General features: G+C 46.4%; 1 protein-coding gene across 2 annotated transcripts in view; it reads left to right on the plus strand.

The window, feature by feature from the left end:
- Positions 1-20,106, plus strand: part of CDCA7L (cell division cycle associated 7 like) — a 185,969-nt gene that overhangs the window by 50,635 nt on the left and 115,228 nt on the right. For both annotated transcript variants that reach the window (XM_069648251.1, XM_069648252.1), the window contains one exon: positions 5,421-5,774. In XM_069648251.1, coding sequence (XP_069504352.1) covers positions 5,421-5,774 — 354 coding nt within the window. The remainder of the gene's footprint in view (positions 1-5,420; positions 5,775-20,106) is intronic.

A 20,106-nucleotide genomic window follows, 5' to 3' on the forward strand; every position in this document is an offset into this window, starting at 1 on the left:
TATGGAGCCTCGGCTCAGCTGCGCTGGATGGCGTGAGATTCGCCTTTCCAGGTGCACCCGGTTGTAGGTCTCGGAATCTTAAACCTCAGCTCCCCTTCCTCTTTCTCCCACTTTCTTTTTTTGGGAGCCTATTCTTATGAGCACCCCCTCAATCGTGGGCTTAAAACCCTCCCAGGGAGTTTGTACCCCCACCTCCTCATTGTCATTGAAATCAAAGTAGTCGGTGATCTCGTACGCCACCCACCCAAGGGTGTGGGGGTGTCCCACTGTGCACACTACCATGTCATGGTCTGACCACGGGACTGGGGATGCCGCCAAATCTTTTACATGAGCCTTCAACTCGATATCCACCAATATTCGATCAATGTGGGAGTAGGAGTTGTGAACTGTTGAGAAAAATGTGAAGGGTCGATCTCCCTCCCCCCCCTCTCGCAGTGAGCCAGAGGCCCAGATCCTGGTTAATGCTTCCAAATCTCCTGAAGGTGGCTGTGCCCATGGTCTCGCCCACCCTCCCACCCCCCACTCCCAATCTCTTGCGTTCCCTTTTTGGTTCCAGGTTCATATTAGTCACCCTCCCTCCTCCACCCACCAGGCGGCCTTCCACAAACGTCATCAAATCAACCATGACCCCTTCCCAGGAGTCTACCTGCCCCGTGTTGGGGGTGTATATCGAGCACAGGGCAATCCTTTAGCCTTTCAGGCTTCCGTTGATGAACCGATAGCGCCCGACTGAGTCCCGTTGACGAACCGATAGCGCCCGACTGAGTCCTTTTGTGTCCCGTCCACCAGTCCCAGGTGTGCTGACACAATAATTGCCTCCCCGCCTTTTTCTTCGTACCCGAAGCCATGAGCACCTCCCCCACCTGTTTTGCCCCAAATCTTGTTTCCTTGCCCCTCTGCCAGTGTGACCACTGAAAAAACGTTACACCATGTAAACTCCCTCCGGGTAAACCCCAGACTGCTTACTCGACCCCCCCACTCTCCACTTCCCCCCCTCTCCGTATCCGAACACCCTGACACCCGTACTGCTACGAGTCCGGAGAGTCAACGGGACTCTCTCAAAGCACATGTTTTTGTGACTGAGCCCCCCCTTAATTGCCCCCCCCCCCCTTTCCAGGCTTACAACACAATCGGCACCTCTGAGTTGGTGGGGCACGCTTTTAACCCATCTTGGTCTTCTCTCTCTAGGCCTCCCCCTCTCAATCCCCATAAAAAATAGCCCATTGTCAGCCCTCGTTTTTAGTAGCAACATTTGCCAGCCCCACCCCTATCCTGTGGTCGGTCATGGGCCCGAGGGGCCCCTCGGTGGGGTATTGAGCTTCTTATACTTGCCGGTCCACGCCATCTTGTCTGTTTCTGGTGCCTGCACATACGGCCCCTGCTCCACCGGTCTCTCCCGAGGCTGACACCCGGAGCCGTGATTCCCCCATGAGTTCATTTGAAGCTCTATGTATATCGTCCTCCATCGCCAACCGGTATTCCTGGCCATTTCAAAGTTCAGAGAAAATGGGAATCCCCAGCGGTAGCACACTCCTTTTTCCATCGGCTGCTTGGTCAGCAGGCTACACATCCTTCTCGTAAGTGTGAGAGGCGTCCTGGAAGATGGTCATCCGGGCTTCCCCATAGTTGATTGGGCCATCCCTCTGGGCTCGTTCCAAGATCCTTGTTCATAGTGGAAGCGTGCCAGCACCGAGCACGGCCCTTTTGAGCCTCCTCCTGCTCTATGTTCCCGGTCAATGGTAGGTCATCCATGGCATCATCACCAAAGAGTGTACATGCCACCACCATGAAATACCCTTCTGATCGCCCTCTGTCTCCCCCCTCCTTTAATGGGAAGCCAAAGAAGTGCAGGTTTGTTGTGGTGTTCCCTATCGGTTCTGCCAGCCTCACTCCCGTTTGGAGCTCCAAGGTGTCTACTGAGGTCATGTTGGCTTCCAACTCTTGTATCTTGTGTTCCACAGAGAGGAGTCTTTGGTCCATTTTGTCTAGTCTCTAGTCAAGGGCTGATCTGATGCCCCTGATCTCTTCCATAAGGGCTGCAACATCTGACTTCGTGGCCGCCGGGTGGCCCTCCATGCTGGCCTCTGAAAGGGCAGGGCCCGCGCCGGTGTGCTACCTGCCTTCGCAGCGAGGCTCTCCAGCTCATGTGCTGGATGGGGCGGGGGTGCGAGCAGGTGCACGCTTTGCGGCCCCAAACTGATCTCCTTCTAGTCTGTGGTGTTGGTGTCTTCTGCCTGGCCGCCCCCTCTTTCCAGGTGGGCTCACGCTTTGCGGCCCCAAACTGATCTCCTTCTAGTCTGTGGTGTTGGTGTCTTCTGCCTGGCCGCCCCCTCTTTCCAGGTGGGCTGCGACCAACCTGGCGCTGGCCACTCTCACCTGCCTTCTTTTCACAAACGTCTTTTTTTTTAAATTTGTATTTGTAAAGCGCACTATAACCCTTGTGCAACAAGGCGCTGTAAGAATTTGAAAGTAGGCTTACTTCGGGGTTACCGGTGAGCGGCCCCAGTTGGACAACAATTGCTTAGTTACAAAGAGTCCGTAGACCAGCATAGGTTACGTTTCGTGGTACAGTACATGGTATGAGAACAATAGAATGCAAAGGTACGAACAGGTAAGAAAGAGAGGCTGTGAGATGAAGAGGTTTGTATTTAGTGCCTAACGGAATGCTGCATGAGATTCGATCAGTCTGATTTGGGCTGGGTGGGTGTTCCAGTCTGTGATTTTGGGTGGGGGGGAGGCCCAACCCAGTCCTGAGCCGCTCTCCCGAGGCACCCAACGGACCCCCTCGGGGTCCTGCTTCCTATGTATGCTGGGGGGGAATTCCCATGTTCTTCCTCCACCTTGGCAGGGCTTCGTGGGTCTCTCCTCTGTCCCTATAGCGGGGGCTCTGTCTGCTCTTAGGGCCAGCTCACCAAACCCAGGCGAGAGTCCAGGACAGCCACGGGAGGGCAGACTGCCCAGCATTCGGGGTAGGCCCCCACCTCCAAGCCCTGCTTCAGACCTCAGTGGAGAGGTCCCTGCCTCCAATCGGGGCACCCCGGCCTAGGAGACTCCCGGGGCCCCTGTTATTAGGCCTTCAGCAGGTGGGGACCCTTCAAACACTCACCCCGGACTGGTGCTCTTGTCGTCCTATGGGGCCGCCCAGCAGGTTGTTGTCTGCACCTTCCAGGACTGGGATTCTCCTCACGTTCCCGGCTCCGTTCAAGGGCTGGATGGCCACTGGCACTCCGGTGTCTGAATTGCAGTGTAGCTGCTTCACCGCTCTGGAAGCCACTGTGCTCTGGCTTTTGTGCCGCCTTTTCCTGCATGCGCGGTTTGCGAGGGGCCGGGCCCTGTGGCCTCACAGGACTCGCCACTGCCCGTCGGCTGTATCTTGGTTTCTCCCACTTTGCTTCAAAGACGGTTGGGGGGGGGGTGGCCTCTATTTTCAATGACCCATAACTAATAACATGCTCTGTGGCATACGTGTCATTTCGAATCCGTTTTCAGTGTCATAGCCGGATTTCCCAGCACCAGTTATCTTAATGTGTTTGGCTTGTGCAAGGAATTTATTTTAATTTATAAACCATCCCTCATTTATTTTCCAAACGGGAATATTTTTAATATGCAATTAACCTATTCATCATCCATGTGCTAAGGTCTCCCTTTACTATAATTTCGCATTTAATGCTTTTTCTCGTGCTCCTAATAAGAGATGTCACATTGCTATGTTGAAAATCGCTCAAGCCTCCATATATTCCAGTCCTTCACTAATATATACTATTTTAAGCACGTTTCCAAGTTTTTTCTCGCATCAATCTTTTTTCCTTTTTTCTTTTCTTCAGAAATGCATTATGGGAGGTATGTTAAATTTTTAGTACATTTTTTTTAATTATTATTTTCTTTGATTTCCATCAAACCAACAAAGGAATGTGTTCCTGAATCTCCTGTCACTTTGTAAATACATTTGGCGAATACCCGTCAAGTTGTTTAGGATGTGCACCTGTCTAAAAACTGCATTTTCCCAATGGGGAAAGAAATACAAAAATAAAAAGGCACACCTTATCTCACACTTTATATCTTTAGAACAATTGGATGGATTTGCACCTCCAGTTCTGAGCCTCCTCGGCAAATGTATTTTTGCAAGTTCATGCTGTTGCATCCAAAGGGTCAGAAAAGTTAGTAGCTATAGAAATAGCTCATAGGTTTCATCTTCGCATACATCTATCTCGTTTGTGGTACAAATCACTAGAATCCAATAGATGTAGGGAAGTTACTGTTGCCGGTGTAGAATAACTGGATTTTTGAGGGCTAGGGGTAGGTAAGGATAAACGGCAAAATACCACATCACCATAATGTTTATGTACAACAGAAAATAACCTATATGCAAATACATTTACTATTGTTGTGTTGTACTGAGTTGAATCATTCATCTAAATAAGTGTTTAATGAGCCCAGGTGTGTGACTTTTAGCAGCAGTGCTTATACTCTTACCAGTAATTTGGAGCAGGAAATTTGGGGGCTAAAGGTAAACGAGCTTTGGCAATGCCAACAGTTTGGGCTTTTGTGCAGGCCTGGGAGCGACATTTGCCATGCACTGCCATATTGCTATTAACTGACCTTCGACAATAGCAGCTGCCAAATGTTGAGTTTCTGGGAATGTATGACAGTGCCTGGTAAACGCTTAATACTTGTAGGAAACCAAAGCCCTTGGCTTTGCCAATGCTTGTTTTTAACAGGACTTCAGTAAAGGATATACATAGTGCTTATAAATTGAAGGCAGGCCTGGTTAAGATTTTTGTATTAACACCAGTAGCATGTTTTCAGCTCCAGTTAAGTCATTAACTCCTAGAAGACTGCTTTGAAAAAGACTGGTGGGCACTAAGTACAAAGTTTGGTAAGGCTTGAAGGGAGTTCAAAGATTTCTGATGAGGAAGTGCTTTGGGCAGGAACTGGGTGGGAATGGCCATAGGGATTAGAATGGCCATGGGCAGTCAATGGGTGGGCAAAAAACTAAACCACACCTACAAGTTTTGTATCTACCAATCCCTAGTTTCTCACTATCTATACTCTAGTTTCAGCTTATAGCGCGGCCTTAAAGCCGAAACTCGAAATCTGATTAGAAATTGTAAGACACAAAATAATTTCTTTTAGACGACACATGCCTGCTTGGCTGATGAGATTTAATTTACTTTGGGTTTCTCTTTTGTCCATTTCTTCCCATTGTGTACAACATTTTTTAAAGGATTATTGAAGTGTTCCATTGCACAAGTTCTAGATCCGTGCTCATTAACTACTTTACGTAGTTATTGGACAAAAGGTGCATTATAGTAAACATTTTAAAATAAATATAACTTCTTCTCAGGTATGCATTTACCAATGCTTTTGTCTTAAGCCAATTTTCAGTAAAACAAACTGTTGTGTGAATTTTCTTTGTTTAGATCCAGAAATGCCATGTTGGCAACAAAGTGTGTAAGGAACAGAAATATTCTGGTTGTCGGAAGGACACGACTGGGAGTTCACCAAAAAGGAAAAGGTTTGGTCTTCGTGTGGCATTCCAGTTTCCATCGAAGAAATCTGATAACATTACGTTAAAGTCTGAGCCAATGAGTGATGAGCTTCATTTGCGAGGCAACAGAAAGCGAAAACCTCTCGCTGTTGTAAAACCTGCTAAGAGGGTGAAACAAAATACTGATGAGTCTGAGTCCGAGTCTGAAAATGAGACCGAGACAGAGAAGGAAAACTCCAGTGCACTGCTGAAAAGAGCCATGAACATCAAAGAAAATAAAGCCATGGTAAGATGGAAGGCTTGGGTGGGAGGGCTTGGGCTGTAGAGTGAAAAGCCCTCAATGTGTATGAAAGATAACCTCAGCTGGTGAAGCACTTATCATATTGAGTTTTTAAATAGCCCCTCATACTGCTTTTCCCCTGCTTCAAAGAGCTGTGAAGGAGTCGTTCTGTTTATTGGCACTACGTTATGCCTTGTGCTTCCCTTGGGCCTGTATGAATGCTTGCTTGATGGAATGCCTGATGGAATGTCAGCTGTGGAATGTTGTGGTGTGAATGCCCTGTGTGTTGCAGGAATGTCAGTTATTGAGCTGCTTGTGAGAGTGGAGGCCGGTGGATGTACAAGCTTCTTTACTAGGCCTTCTCATTGTGCCGTTTAGTTTTTGAACTGCTAATAATCTGTTTCTATTAAAAAATCCAGTCTTTCTGTTCCAATTATAAATGTGCTGCTTGTCAGCAATTGCTTAAACCTAAAGAAAATAAAACTTTACTCTCGGGTATTACTCATTGGTGGGGTGGGATCCTCTAGTGCTCTTTATGGTTTGGGATTGCTCTTTCATTACGCTCCGAGTGCCAATTATGTCGCACAACATGCAAGACGTTATTACAAGTACTTGCAAGTTATGTCACACTATTTTGGTTTAAGTTGGCACTAAATGGATTGTGTACAATAGGATTGCACCATGGTGTTCCCCTTGCAGAGGTTGTGTGGAATGTTGCAGACGACGAATAATGGAGTGAGACGGAGTATCTTGTAAGTGATTTCAACCCGGCACTCCACCCAAGTCAATGCCTAGCGTGTGATGCACAGCTGGAACCCTTAATTATATATTTGTGTCTATAAATTCTTTTATTTCTGAATCATGTACCCTTATATCACGCTCCTCTCTTTGAATCCGCCCCTCCCCCCCGGTCTCACTGAACCAAGAAGCAGGTTGTTTTGCAAAGTTAAAAGATTTATTTTATGAATTTGAACAATATATATATATATATATATATATAAACACTATTTAATATGTATACAATAATCACCAATGGGTGATGTGACGATCAACAATCTCTTTGAATCAGAAGGAGTATGGATAAGGAAAATCATGCAGCACAGAATAAAATTTTGTTTGGGTTCAGTCAAATGCAATGTCACTCTTTCCCCCTGCACACTACTCAATTGCCCCCAATAGGCAGTATAAAGAGATGGAAGGAGAGAAAACCAGTTTCAGGAATAAACACTCAAATACAGTTTCAGTCCCAATTCCCCCCAGCAAGCATAGAGAGAAACAGGAATGATTTCAAAACAGGTCAAATGCTTTTGAATGTGGTTTTGAATAAATGGGGGGGGAAACCCTGAAAAATGAATTTAATTCTCTAAATTGGATTCAAAACTAGTGTGAGCCGCCTTGTATAGTTTCAGGGAAACACTAGCACTGATGATTGAATAACTAGCAGATTGAAAACTGAATTCTGAGTTCAATTGCAAAGAATAGCTGTTTTACACGTGATGAAATTGAGCCAAACGCAAATTTGTGGCAAACTTTTCAGCACGCGAGAAAAGCGATTCCGGCACAACTATAAAAGCTGAGGATGTTCGCTTCAATTTGACACTTAAATTTTGTTTCTAGTATGCACGATCAGAAGTTATGAAGGTTTTAGTAGAGGTCGTTTTTTTTCAGAAAGAGTCAAGATTTTCAAATGGAAGGTGCGCTTTTGAATTACAAACAAGGATTTCTTTACACTAGGGAGGCTATGAAGATACAAGATACCTAACTGGACAGCCACCAGAACAGCGGTGCCTCTGTTCTGACTTTTGCCCGCCGAGACACTTGTCTGTCTTCAGCAAATATATTAGCGCAAAGATATTATCACTACTATTATCAAAGGACTATATGGATGAGGGAAAGATTCAGGAAAAAGAAAAGATTCTACAATGCAGTTCTGGGTTGGATAGTGTTAGACGGAAACCTGTGCAGTTCCCTCTGGGACCACTGCAAACGATTTAGGTCTACAGGTGTTTGGCAGTGAACCCACTTGGTAGCAGTCTGTACCACACAGATTCACTTGGTAGCTGTGGCTGAGCAGTCAGACTTCCCTCAAGAAGAGTTGAGCAGTATGTGGAGTATACAAAATAGGGCAATTCTTCACAGCAAGACAAGCAAACACGCAACGAGGCTTAGTGTAAAGATATTAAGGTATTTATTTATAACGAAACATCTATCAAAAACACAATGGCACTTTCACGGCAAACAAATCAAACACAATTACTCTACGAAGAAGAAAACGATCAATCCCCCTAGCAATATTTGGACAAGTCTAGGTTCTACCGGTATCACTTATTTTCAGACAGAGGTGTTATACCTCAACCTAGATGGCATTCTAATATTAGTTAGGACAGGAGGGAAAAAGATAGGCAGGTTACGAAATCAACTCAGTTCAATACTTCACGGGTAAAAATGCAAGGCAGGAAGGCAGGAATCACAATAGAGCGTAAAGTTCAGAGGCCAGGCCCACTCGGAGAGGGGCAAGGCAATATGTCCCAATAAGTCTCTAGCGGAGAGGCCTTTCAAGTCTTTGTAGCAAATTGTTATCGGCAGATTGAACCAGTTCAGAACAATAAATGAGAAAAGCTTGGAGGCGACCCAACGGAAAGGAGAGGATTAAGACACCTCACTCGAACCGATCGAAAGGGAAGCCAGGCGGACACAGTACCTTGTTGTGGAGGGCAGCTCCGGCGGGGGCAGTTGTTCCTGGTGGTGGATGCACGTCTGGTCTTTGCCAAGAGTAGAGATGATCTCATCGTCGAAGAAAAGTGAAGTCTGGTGCACCACCAGGGAAGAGACCAGCCGCGGACTGCTCCGTCACAAGGCACCACCTTTTGGTTGCGGTACAGGGGTAGTGGCTATCCGGTTGCCGAGGTGCTCTGCACGGGCAATTCGACCACTGCGTCCTGAGGCGAATAAAAAGCAAAGGGGACTGGTTGTTCCCACCAGTCAGGGGAAGAGACTCTCCGGCAGGGAGATCTCCTCTGTCGTCAGGAAGTGGTGAGTCGGTTCTGCAGGGCTCCACCAGAGGTGTCGTCGTGCAGGTCGGCTCAGCGTTACCCTCATCGGATTCTTAGGTCCTGTGGCGACTTCTGAAGATCCATTCCCAAAAGCTCTGCTTTTATGCAGAAAACCCCCATTCATTCAGCCTAGCTGTCAATCAACACATGCTAAGTGGTGAGCGGGAAGGCTCACCACTTGGGCCAATCACTCCAGAGTGCGACCGGAGTTGGCAAGGCAACTCGGTCCAGGGTGCCTAAACCCCCTCCCACATCCCTGTGGTAACCCAGACAGAATGGCACCACTTTGGAGGGTCTCTGTACAGAGGCCCGCCAAAAGTGGAACAAAGGGCTCAACCTTTGGTTTAGGAGTCACAGACGAACACAGACGCCATTTTAAAAACCGAGTTCTGGCAGAAAATACCATCCGATAAACTTATTTAAGATAAGTAGACCGGTGGTACGTTAGAGATTAACGAGAAAAAGTATTAATCTCCAACAATGGGACGAATCCCATAGGGTTATGTTCGGTTTCGGACATAACAAGTAGTTTCCACTGCCACCAGCCAAAACTCGACGAGGGGGGACGGGACAATGCCCCCTCGAGTAACAGATCCAGGAGTAATCGAATTACCCCTACTAGTACGTCCACAATAAGATGGTTTGTACTAGTTCTGTCAGTAAATTTAGGTCTAGTAAAGCCAATGGTGACTTTACATGCCCAGGGAGACAGTAGTCAGTCCCCGGGTATGGAGTCTATGGTGGAGGTCCGCTAGGACGCCCCAGTGTTGCGGCACGTAGGGTGCGGTGTAACACACATAGAAAAACATATGAGACCCTATGGAGTAAAAGACCCCATAGCCCATAGAACACATTGGCATCCAAAGGAATTACACACATTCATGTCCAAGAGTGGGAGAAAAAGAGTCTCACTCTTGGCAGGATGGAAAAAAACAAACTCCAAAAAATCCAGCAAAGCTGTTGGGGGAATCACTAGGTTAGGAAATTCAGCCTAAACAGAGAATTCTCCCCCAACAGATAGGATTACTCAAGGATAAGATACTGGCTATGGACAATATGCTGTAGATACTCTTAACTATGGTTTGGAGTAGGCCCGTTAGGATCTGGTCAAAGGGTTCTGGACTGGAATTCTGCTAGCCCACCGGCCAGGATTCAGGGCACCCGGATTCTGCACTCACCACGGCACTCTGGACACTGCACGGCCTCTGGACTGGATCTGACGTGTTGGTTGTGGGTTGCAGATATCTGGTTACCGCTCTGCTCTACTGGTTTGGATCTCTGGGTTCTAGCAAGAGTTCTTGGCAAGCAAGCAGAAACAGCACACCCGGCTGTTCTTTTTGTGGAGTTCCCCTTGGAAGTTTGGGGTTAAAATCATGTTTCAGGATTTTGAAGGCCAAGCTGAGAAGGGTTCAGCTTTGGAATTGGGCCTCTTTGCTTTCAAAGTTCTGGAGTCTTGGACCTGGGTTTCTCATGCAGAGCGCTTCGCCAATAAGTCAGTTGATTGGTGAATCTGTGTGTCTCTAGGTCCTAAACTGTCCCTATTTATGTATTTCTCAAAGGGGTGGGTAGGCTGAATTATACTAAGCACACCCTCTAGGAATCCTATTGGTTAAGGTCTGTCCTCTCTTCTGATTTGAGAAGGAACACATGGTTTCATGATGATGCAGTATTTTACAATCCAGGGAGTACCTCCCCTTTGTTTCTGTACAATATATCTATTTTTCACATTAATCATATTTACAATATCACCAACTTGCTAGCAATACATATTCACGCCATAGATTTAGTAGATAAAGTATCCATCCGAGTCCCATCTTAGTGAGAGCTTTGGATCAAACTTGACAGTTTTTCACGCTTTTGGTTGGTTACCCTGTGTCGGATCGGTTCACATTTTTCTACAAATAATATGCGTATGACATCTGGGCATAATCCTGTGAAGTTTCACATTTCTAGCATTTGCTACAACATCAAAATTCCGGTAGTCCTGTCTCTGAACATCGCACAGAGTTCAGAGTAGTTTCAAACTCTGAGCAGAATTTTCATGTTAACAACCCATAATTTACAGATTTTTCCAAATTTTGCAGTTATTTTTCAAAAAGATAGTTCCTTGGGGTTTATAATACACATCTGTCTGGTCCCGCCCCCAAGGTTTGGCTGGTTCCAGAGCACTCCTGGTCTCTTCCTGCTGGCAGTTAGTTTCTGTTGACACCGGAATTTGCATTCCCTTTCAGTCCAGGAAGCCTATTGTCTCTCTCCCAGAGAAGCAGAGCAAAATCCCCTCCTCCTTTCATTGGCATCTAAATGATAGTTCTTGGGCAGAGAACAAAAGGAAGGCACCCTTTGTTGGAACAAACTGTGGAATGTGTTTGAAGTCCTGTGTGGCTGGCATCAGTTCACTTTAAAAAAAATTGTCTTTTCTAAATAAACTTTACATTTTCAACAAATATACACACCGATCTCTTAATTCCAGTATTTTTAAAACATAGAGATTGCATAGTAGCAACCTATATTGCTTTTGATGGCAAGTCTCTTTTCCACAATTTAATTTTAAGACACAATTTTAAACTGCCAGTATAAGTAAATGACCACTTTGACACAGGCAGGCGGCGGTACTGCGCCCATATCTGACATATTTTCCCAGGCAAGCACCTTTTTGAATGTGGATTTTCTTGTGATGAAATGTGCTTCTCCTGACATTGTGCTTATGGGGATTTCTTAAATAAGGTGATGGTTAACACCCAACCAGGATTTTGGATCTTTTCTGGTGTTTGGAAACAATTATTTTGCAATTTCAATGGCCAAGGAAAAACGGATTTTAGAGCACTTCTGGGTTTTCCTGGCAATGCAGCACTGCCTTTTCTGGTAGTTCCATTTCACTCTCTGAGCAGCTCAATGACAGGTTTTGGCAGTGTGTTCTCCTGTTCTACAACTGACATAGGCAAAATAGATTTGGCAGCCTATTTTTCCAGTTTCCCTGTGCACTTCTCAGAGATGTTTACAGCGCATAGGGCTTTTCAGCGGCCATTCTGTTTTTGATGAAAGCAGCACACAGTGATGTTGCAGGGCAGAGCCTAGTGGGTCAGAACATCCTACAGTTTTGTATGTTTGGGACCCTGCTACAGTCTGCTGCTGGCAGCCTTCCCTCCTGAAACACTTGATGTGGAGCGTTGCAGAGTGAGACTGAGTGTTTTGTGTGTTCCTTGAGGGCAATGAGGAAGGTGGGAAGAACTTCATTTAACCGCTGATTCCGGATTGCACAGTAAACTTACCAGAAAGTGAAACATTCATCTGTTCAATACTGTTTAGAGAGCCTCTACCCGTAAACCACTGAAGGTGTGGCCAGCTCTGAGAGACTGATTGGGTATATAACGCTCAGACATTTCCCAGATGCCTCCCGTGGGCTTCAACGAGGCGACAACAGGGAACTTAGTTGCCATTTATGCCATTAGGGCACGGCAGAGTATGTCTGGTTGTGAGGTAGTGGGACACAACAGGCTGCCATGGGAAACATACCTTTTAAAAAGTGCATAGCAAATCCCTATGCTGATAGCGACAAACATGCACCAGATGGCACACGCCCACAAGCTCCCCCCCCCCCATATCCCCCTTATTCAGATATAAAAGATTTCCAAGATGCACAAACGCGGAAAGAGGATAAAACAGAAGGCACTGAATGTGGAAGGCTAGCGAGAAGTAATTAAAAGAAAAACATCACCCTTCTCCTCAGCCTCTTTCCTGAGCCTAGAAAAATGTCTTAAATCTAATAAAGGATGGATCGAAAAATTTATGATACCAACCAAAACAGAAAAGGAGAGAATGTCCACCTTGGACTGGATCAACACAAATGCTTGAGATAAAAGAAAAACGGAGACCATTGAGATACATACTCTGAAAAAGCCCAAAGCTAATGAACATACTCTGATCATTCCCTTGACCAAAATGAAAGATTCAACCCAGTCTCTTGGGGCCAACCTCTCCACTTATCCACAACTGAAAGAAGACTCTGCGCTAGGGCCGCTGCAAGGAAGAGAGTTAAAACCGAATTCGTCTCTTTCGGAAGACATGGCATATATTAAAGTGCTACTGGGTAAGGACCCTTTTCAATCAAAAGAGGAAGGAGGGAATGAAAACCCCTTTCAGGAAAGTCAAAGAACAGGTGAGTAGACCTAGTCTTTCACAAGAAAGAAACCTTGGCGAGGGTGAAAAGACATTTGCACAAACTCGTCTAATAAGGACCTTTGAGGAAAGGCTCAGTTGTCATCCACAACCCTAAAGTTTAGACCAATACAGACTCTATAGAGATGGGAAGGATTAGATTGCTTCCTTCCTCCACAACCTTGGACCACTCACTATTTTCTCCAAGAAATCATCAGTCCCACTCTCAGCCACTAAAAGCCACATACATTAACATTGAAAATATGGTTGTGTCCGCGCTGAGAATCTCTCGCGCGTTCTTAAAATTGTATGAAGGCCATGCAAGAGAGCTTCAAAGACCAAGCCACTCTTCTTGCTATGGTTTACTCGCAAGTAATCGACATCAAGGCTTTCATTATCCCCCTCCAGACAAGGGTGGATCAAGGGGCTGCTGCGGCAAGACGAATTCAAAGAATTATGCAGGGGACTCTGGAAGCAAAACAGCTTGATACAAATTTGGTCTTAAGATCATTGATGGAAATGACGCAGTGGAAAAGAGGAGTCTCTTCCAATAAACCTCAACTGGAACTTTACAGGACCAGCCGTCCAAACGACTCCCTTTGCCAAACATGAATGAAGAGAGGGTGGCGAAAATATAAACCTAAAGAATAACATCAGGGAGACGCCAGAAGAATCCTTGGACTTGGGGCCCGAATGCACTTGAAATAGTGACACTTTGGAAGACAAGTGGAAACAAATGGAACCCGCAACACAAGAACACATGGAAGGGTTCAAGGAAATCTGGTCTACCATTACAAAAACAAAAGCAAATAATATCCAAGGCTTGCCCTTCCCATTGGAAACACAGCCATTCTCATTGGGAACAAAGCTCTTTTTGATCTTTAGGAAAACTAACCCACCCAATGAGGAAAAGTCATAACTGCACAGAGCAGAATAAAAACCAAAATCCCCCCCCCCCTACCAAAAAAAGAAAATTCAGCGCAGGGAAATGTTTTGTAAGATATATCGCAACCTCACCGGCGCAGTTAGTAAGGAACCTAAGATGGCCTCCACTTTCGGCCCTTTGTAGAGCTCTACATTGTTTGAAAGTGGATGACCGAATTAAATTTAAAGTGGCCTGCCTGATGTATAGATGCATCAATGGACTTGAACTGGAGTACCTTACTGCCAGGCTGTGCTGCTATCATCCAACAAGAGATCTACGTTCAGGAGGTAAAATGTTGATGTGCTCTGGCTAAACGGGTCTCCTGTAGTTTCATCTGCGCCCGAAAGCGGTGAAGTCTGTTTGGGGCGCGTAAGAAATTTTGAAAATCAAATGATAATGGAGGAAGGCAAGGAATCCGTGCAAAAGCAGAATACTCAAGCCTCTACCAGATATCAAATGGCAAATAGCCTATTAGATGAGGATGTGGGGTTATTGGACCTTTCAACCTACACTGATGAGGATGTGGCTAATGCCTCCTCTGTGGCTGTAGATGAAAAGCATCCCTTTTTGATATAGCACATCTACTACTGCCAGTGGGTTTTGAATTATCTGACTGGCTCGACGATGAAAAAACTGGTTTCTCCAGCAGTCTTCTGCCTGCCCAACCTATGGGTCACTAGCAAACATGCTGACTAAATTTACTGCACTAGGAAAACCTGGAGCTGACAAGATGGAAGACTGCAAACATCCCACACAGGATATGATGAAGGCTCAACACAATGCCATCAAGCTAACCCAAAAGGATTGCTGAAGGTATCCTTTAAGATCAAAGGAAACTCAAGTAAGACAAATAGAAAGCAAAGCCTATAATGATAGGCAGATAGCAACAAAACATGGAAATAACATTGCCCTACAGAGGCTTTCTTATTAACAACAAAACAAGACCTGGACGTTTGGCTGTTGGAACACCAGGGGACATAGACACCCATTAATGGACAAAATGACATCTGCAGGGGAAATATAGATCTAATGTGCCTCCAAAAGACGACACTGAGATTTCCCCCTAACTTAGATGGCTACTCCTCTCGCCTAAATCCAGCCTAGGACCGAGAAAAGGGTAGACCCTCAGCCAGCCTATTAACCTTAATTAAGAATGGCACTGGCATGAACGTATTCAAAGTGTATAAATCAAACCCCTTCCTGCAGATGATACATGTGACAATAAAAGATGATGCGACCAAGCGACCCACCTCGGGTCTAGTTATAATAGTCTATTGGAATCCCTTGATGATAAAAACGGCCACCTTGACACATGTGATAATTGAAGCCATCAACCTTTTCACCAGAACACACAAGGATAGATAGCTAATACTAGGAGGGGACCTGAACATTCCATGCACTGATGAAAAGTGGCATAATCAATGAAGATGAGGTGTATATGACTGGACGCATGCACCGTGCTGCAACATGGCTCAGGATAATGAATTCCAAAGACCTCCACATCCTTGATGGCCAAATGAATGGAGATCAACCACCAAAGGCGACTTGGTTGAATGAAACCAATTCCTCGATCCTAGACTATATATTTGTTTCGTCGAATATACTGGGAGATGTACAGTTAATGGGTATCACACCAAAACAAACTAGTGACCATGCTCTTCTGAAGATGCTTTGGGGGCAAAAAAATGGCAAAACAGATGAGTGATGGCACCCGAGGGTGGAAGCTACCAACTCAAAAACTCACCTAAAACTGCAATCCCAGGGCAGCTATACTCTACTGAAAGGGTTTGAGAGACAATGGGAACAAAGAGCTTATCTAAATGATATTCCCTTGCTGCTAGAATTCTCCAGACCAGCTAAAGTAGGAGGAATATTCCTTCAGCCTCATAACCATGTTGGTGACGGAAAAATCAGACCGGAGAAAACGCTGCTAAACCGAGCTGAAAATAATAAAGAAACTGGAAACGAAATATTGCTTTACAGAGAAGATCAAGATACAGAAATTGGCTGCGTGGGTATAAAGCAACGCTTATTCAAAAAGATACAGAAGCCATGCTTAAGGCCCTAATGAAGAAGGATACTAAGCAGATCTGGAAATGGTTAAACAATCAAACTACCTCTAACTGATCTACATTAATTAACGTGGTGACTGAGGAGACTTGCAGCAACTTCTATGAATATCATTACGGGATGGAAGCCCACTTCCTCCTGGAACCCACGAATGAGGTGAACTGTCCTTGGACTAATCCCACAGAGCCCTGATTAGAGATCCTGATGAAGAAACTGAATGCATCACATGCACCTGGCTCCATGATAAAGAACCACAGAGCGGCTTGGATACCATTCATCTTTGATCTCTTTGCTCTGGTCGTGAGGTCAGGCACCATAACTGATTCATGGAGAAAAGCTATCGTGGTTCCCATCTTCAAAAGGGGTGATAGGACAGATCCTTCCAACTATCAGCCTATTGCCCTTCTGGGCATTTTGGGGAAACCTTTTGCGGCCTTGCTGCTAAAACCTTTGAGGAAGTGGATTGAAGTCTCCAGTGGATTAACCCACAACAATCTTGATTCGTCCCGGGAGTAGGGACAGAACTAAATCTGTTTGATACATTACCTAAAAGGCTCTGTCCACCAGGTCAGAGTTCAGAAATCCATCTTAACACTACGGCAGAGGTTCAGAAGGCCAGCCTAGGTTCATGAAACAGGGTAACCTTCTGGACAAGCCAGACCAATCAAGGTAGTATTGGCAGCGGTTAAGACTAGGTCTCAGGAGGGGTGAGGGTGACTGAAAGCCCAAAATGAGCGCACACAGTAAAGAACACTTACACATCACTCCCAGTCAGGTGTATATATATATATATATATATATATATATATATATATATATATATATATATATATATTGTACATTTATTCAAGGCCTTTGAGTTTCAACACACAGCAATTCTCAATTTAAACCAACACAACTCTGCTACAATACATATATACAATACCAAGTGGGCTAAAGGGGGGAAACAGCACAGAATGGGTCCACAACCTAGAAGGGAATGAAACCAGCAGTGCAAATAGTCTTTAGGCAGTTCTTCATTAAATAAACCCTAACTGAGAAGCAGTCCAGTCCATACGAAGAGTGGAGCCTAGCGCTCTATGTACTTGGAAATGCTGGTACACGCAATAGTGCAGAAGGGCGAAAACAGGGTCTCTTGCAGGGGCTGTAGCAGCTCAGGAAGATGGGTAAGGCAATGAAGAATAAGTTTCCACTATTCGTGTAGGTTCTCCCCTAGAGGGAAGAACAGGTTCCAGGAGTTGGGAATGGATGAGTAGCACAGGGCTACCTGTGGAAATGAGAGTGGCGTTCAGGGGACACTTGTGCATAAAAAGGGGTAGATGCGCTAGGGGCCACCGGTAAGGGTCTCAAATACTCACCGACCCCTGGCGCGCTCAGGACCAAACTTCGGCAGTCGAGTCCACTTTGGTTGCCGGTTCAAATGCGCCAATTGTGTGGCTCTGCGTCTTTCGGCAGCAAAGTTACAGCGTTGATTCCCAAACGGGACTGTGGTGATTTCTCTGCTCCTGGTGGATGGATCAGGCCATTTTGACTGGAGCAGGGTTCAGGGCAAAGCGGGGCACAGTTTCAAGGCACCTGCAAAGTTTGTCACCACGGCTGGGTGACACAGTAACCGCAGGTACTCCGGGTTGGGCGCTCTCCCGTTACTCCAGACCTGGGTATGCAAAGTGTACGAAATTCGGGTTGAGAGTGCCTGAACACAGAGCTTGCAATGTACCAGGCTTCAAGGGTCTTCTCGAAACGGCGTCAGTGTCGGAGCATAGGTCCTGCGTCAGCTGGTCAGCCCACTGGTTGGCCCAGGGACACTTCAGAGAAGGCTTACTTGCAGGGATTAATGAAGGTGCCGAGAATAGTTGGTCACACTATTCTAATGGGTCGAAGCATCTTTGCAGACCTTCAAGTTTGATCAGATGCAGAGGGGTCCAGCGGGACAACAGCGGGCTCGGGTGCCAAACCTTCCAGCGGGTCACCGGCGGTTCCTCGGCTTCATAGTTTCAGGATACTTGGATCCTGTCCCAGGTTCGATTAGAATTCAAGTGATCAACCTGGTATGGGTGTTTGGAGCCTTCTCTTATCCAGAATCTCTCACGCCAAAATGAAGAGGACCCAATAGGAGATCTGCTCACATACAGGCACACCAGACGTGGACCAATCACGGACCACGGTGCTTCCAGTCATTCACAGCACACTAGACTCTGGCACCCAGGATGTGGATTGCAACTAGACAGTCCAGCCCACATCCTGGGGCGGGGCACTACCCATCAAAAAGGCAGAACCATTGACTGGCTCGCTGCCCACAATTGCATGATCACCTGCAAAGCCCCCCAACCTCTCGTATGGACTGACCATCTCCTCCTATCATTTGACATTAGCATTAACAACCAGGACTACAAACGGTGTCCCCCCCGCACCAGCCTGCCTGACCAGGAACAAGCGTAACATTACCGCGGAATCCCTTACACCACTGGTTCTCCCTATTCTAAATACGCTCCCTGCCACCGCTGACCTCAACTTACTATTAAACACCTACAACGACGCCATGACCAAAGCCATTGACACTGTTGCCCCACTAAAACTACGTAAAGGTAAACCTAGAGCTCATCTGAACTCTTAGTATACACCTGAACTCAAATTACTTAGAAAAGAGAAAGCCAAGCTGGAAAACTTATGGAAAATTACATCTTCAGCTGAAAACAAAACTAATCTCACGAATATCTCCTCCCCCTACAAAAAGGAGATAATCCACACTAAGAAGGAAGCCTACAATGTCAGAATAAATAATGCAGGTTCTAGTGCTAAAGAACTCTTCTCCAGCATTGGATCTTTCATGGATTCACATGCTTAGAATATTCCCCGTCGTCAGACTGGGACCCCTCGGTACACACATATAGCCTTTTCCTATAGGAAAACTTCTGACACTTTTGTGTCCTATCTACGTCCTTTTAGGACCCGCCTACGCATGCTGTCCCAGTATAAGAGGCCGCCCCCGCGGCTCCCCTTCAGATTTCAACCGTCTCCAAAGTAGTGGGATCTCCTCGCGTTGTCTTACTATTTTGTACAAGGTTGTATACCTGGAGTTGGAGTTAGAGAAAATGTCCTCCATGTCAGGGAAAGCGCTGTTCCGTCCATGCGCGACGTGCGGCTTGAAAAAGGTTTATGAGGGGGATGGACATATGGATTGTATATATTGCCTCCACCCTCATCATTCGGCTGATAACTGCGATATATGCAAAGGGTTTTCTCAAAAAACCCTCAAAGACCGGAGTCGACGGCTGATGGCGTGGCTGAATGATGGAGCGGGGGCATACCCCCTTCGGAGGTAGGCTCCACACAATCGGCGAAAAAACATCACGCCGCGCTACCTCGTCGGAACCACCGGCGAAGAAATCTCGACCGACGGAAAAAGAGTAATCTGGGAGTCCCTCAACTAGAGACTCCTCGTCAAAAAAATCATCTTCATCAAAAAAGCATAAAAAGGAAAGGCCGAAATCCTCCTCGGGCGATCATCATAGATCGACCACGAGTCGAAAGTCGAGTAAAAGCAGGCCAAGTGGGGAAAAGGCGGGACCGCCTAAACCACCTGCTAAGTCACCGTCGTCGACGGCGGTCCAGTCATCGGCCTCCACCCTGCCACTAATGCCGGTGGCATCCACCGTCCCACCGACAGCGGCGACGACGATGGCCTCGTCGACGGGAGTTCTACAGGAGGCCTGGAGGCCTGAGGTTTTTGATCCGATCCCCCCGGATACTTTACTGCAAGAACAGGCGGTGTCGCTGTCCTCGGAGGACGAGAGCGAGAGAATAGCTGGCCCAGCAGACCTAGGGCTACGAGTGGCTGACAAGTCGTCGACGAGGGGATCCGGTATACCGGGATCTGCCCCACTTCTCAATCCTCAATCTGTTTTGTCGTTGGAAATTCTGTCCACGCTTCAGTCCTTGCTACAGTCGTTGGACCAGAGACTACCTCAGGCAAACCTGCCACAGTCACCCGTCGACGAGCCGGGCCCGTCCACCGACGCACCTACGCACGCTAATCTCAGCACCGGCACAAGAGGAAGGTGAGCTGCCAGATTCGGAGTCTGACAGGGGAGCCATGTCGGATATCTCATCATCCCCCCTCCAGGGATCCAACCTG

The sequence above is a fragment of the Ambystoma mexicanum genome, chromosome 2q (genome assembly GCF_040938575.1).
Source record: "Ambystoma mexicanum isolate Mex_15411 chromosome 2q, UKY_AmexF1_1, whole genome shotgun sequence".
In the NCBI taxonomy this organism is placed as follows: Eukaryota; Metazoa; Chordata; class Amphibia; order Caudata; family Ambystomatidae; genus Ambystoma; species Ambystoma mexicanum.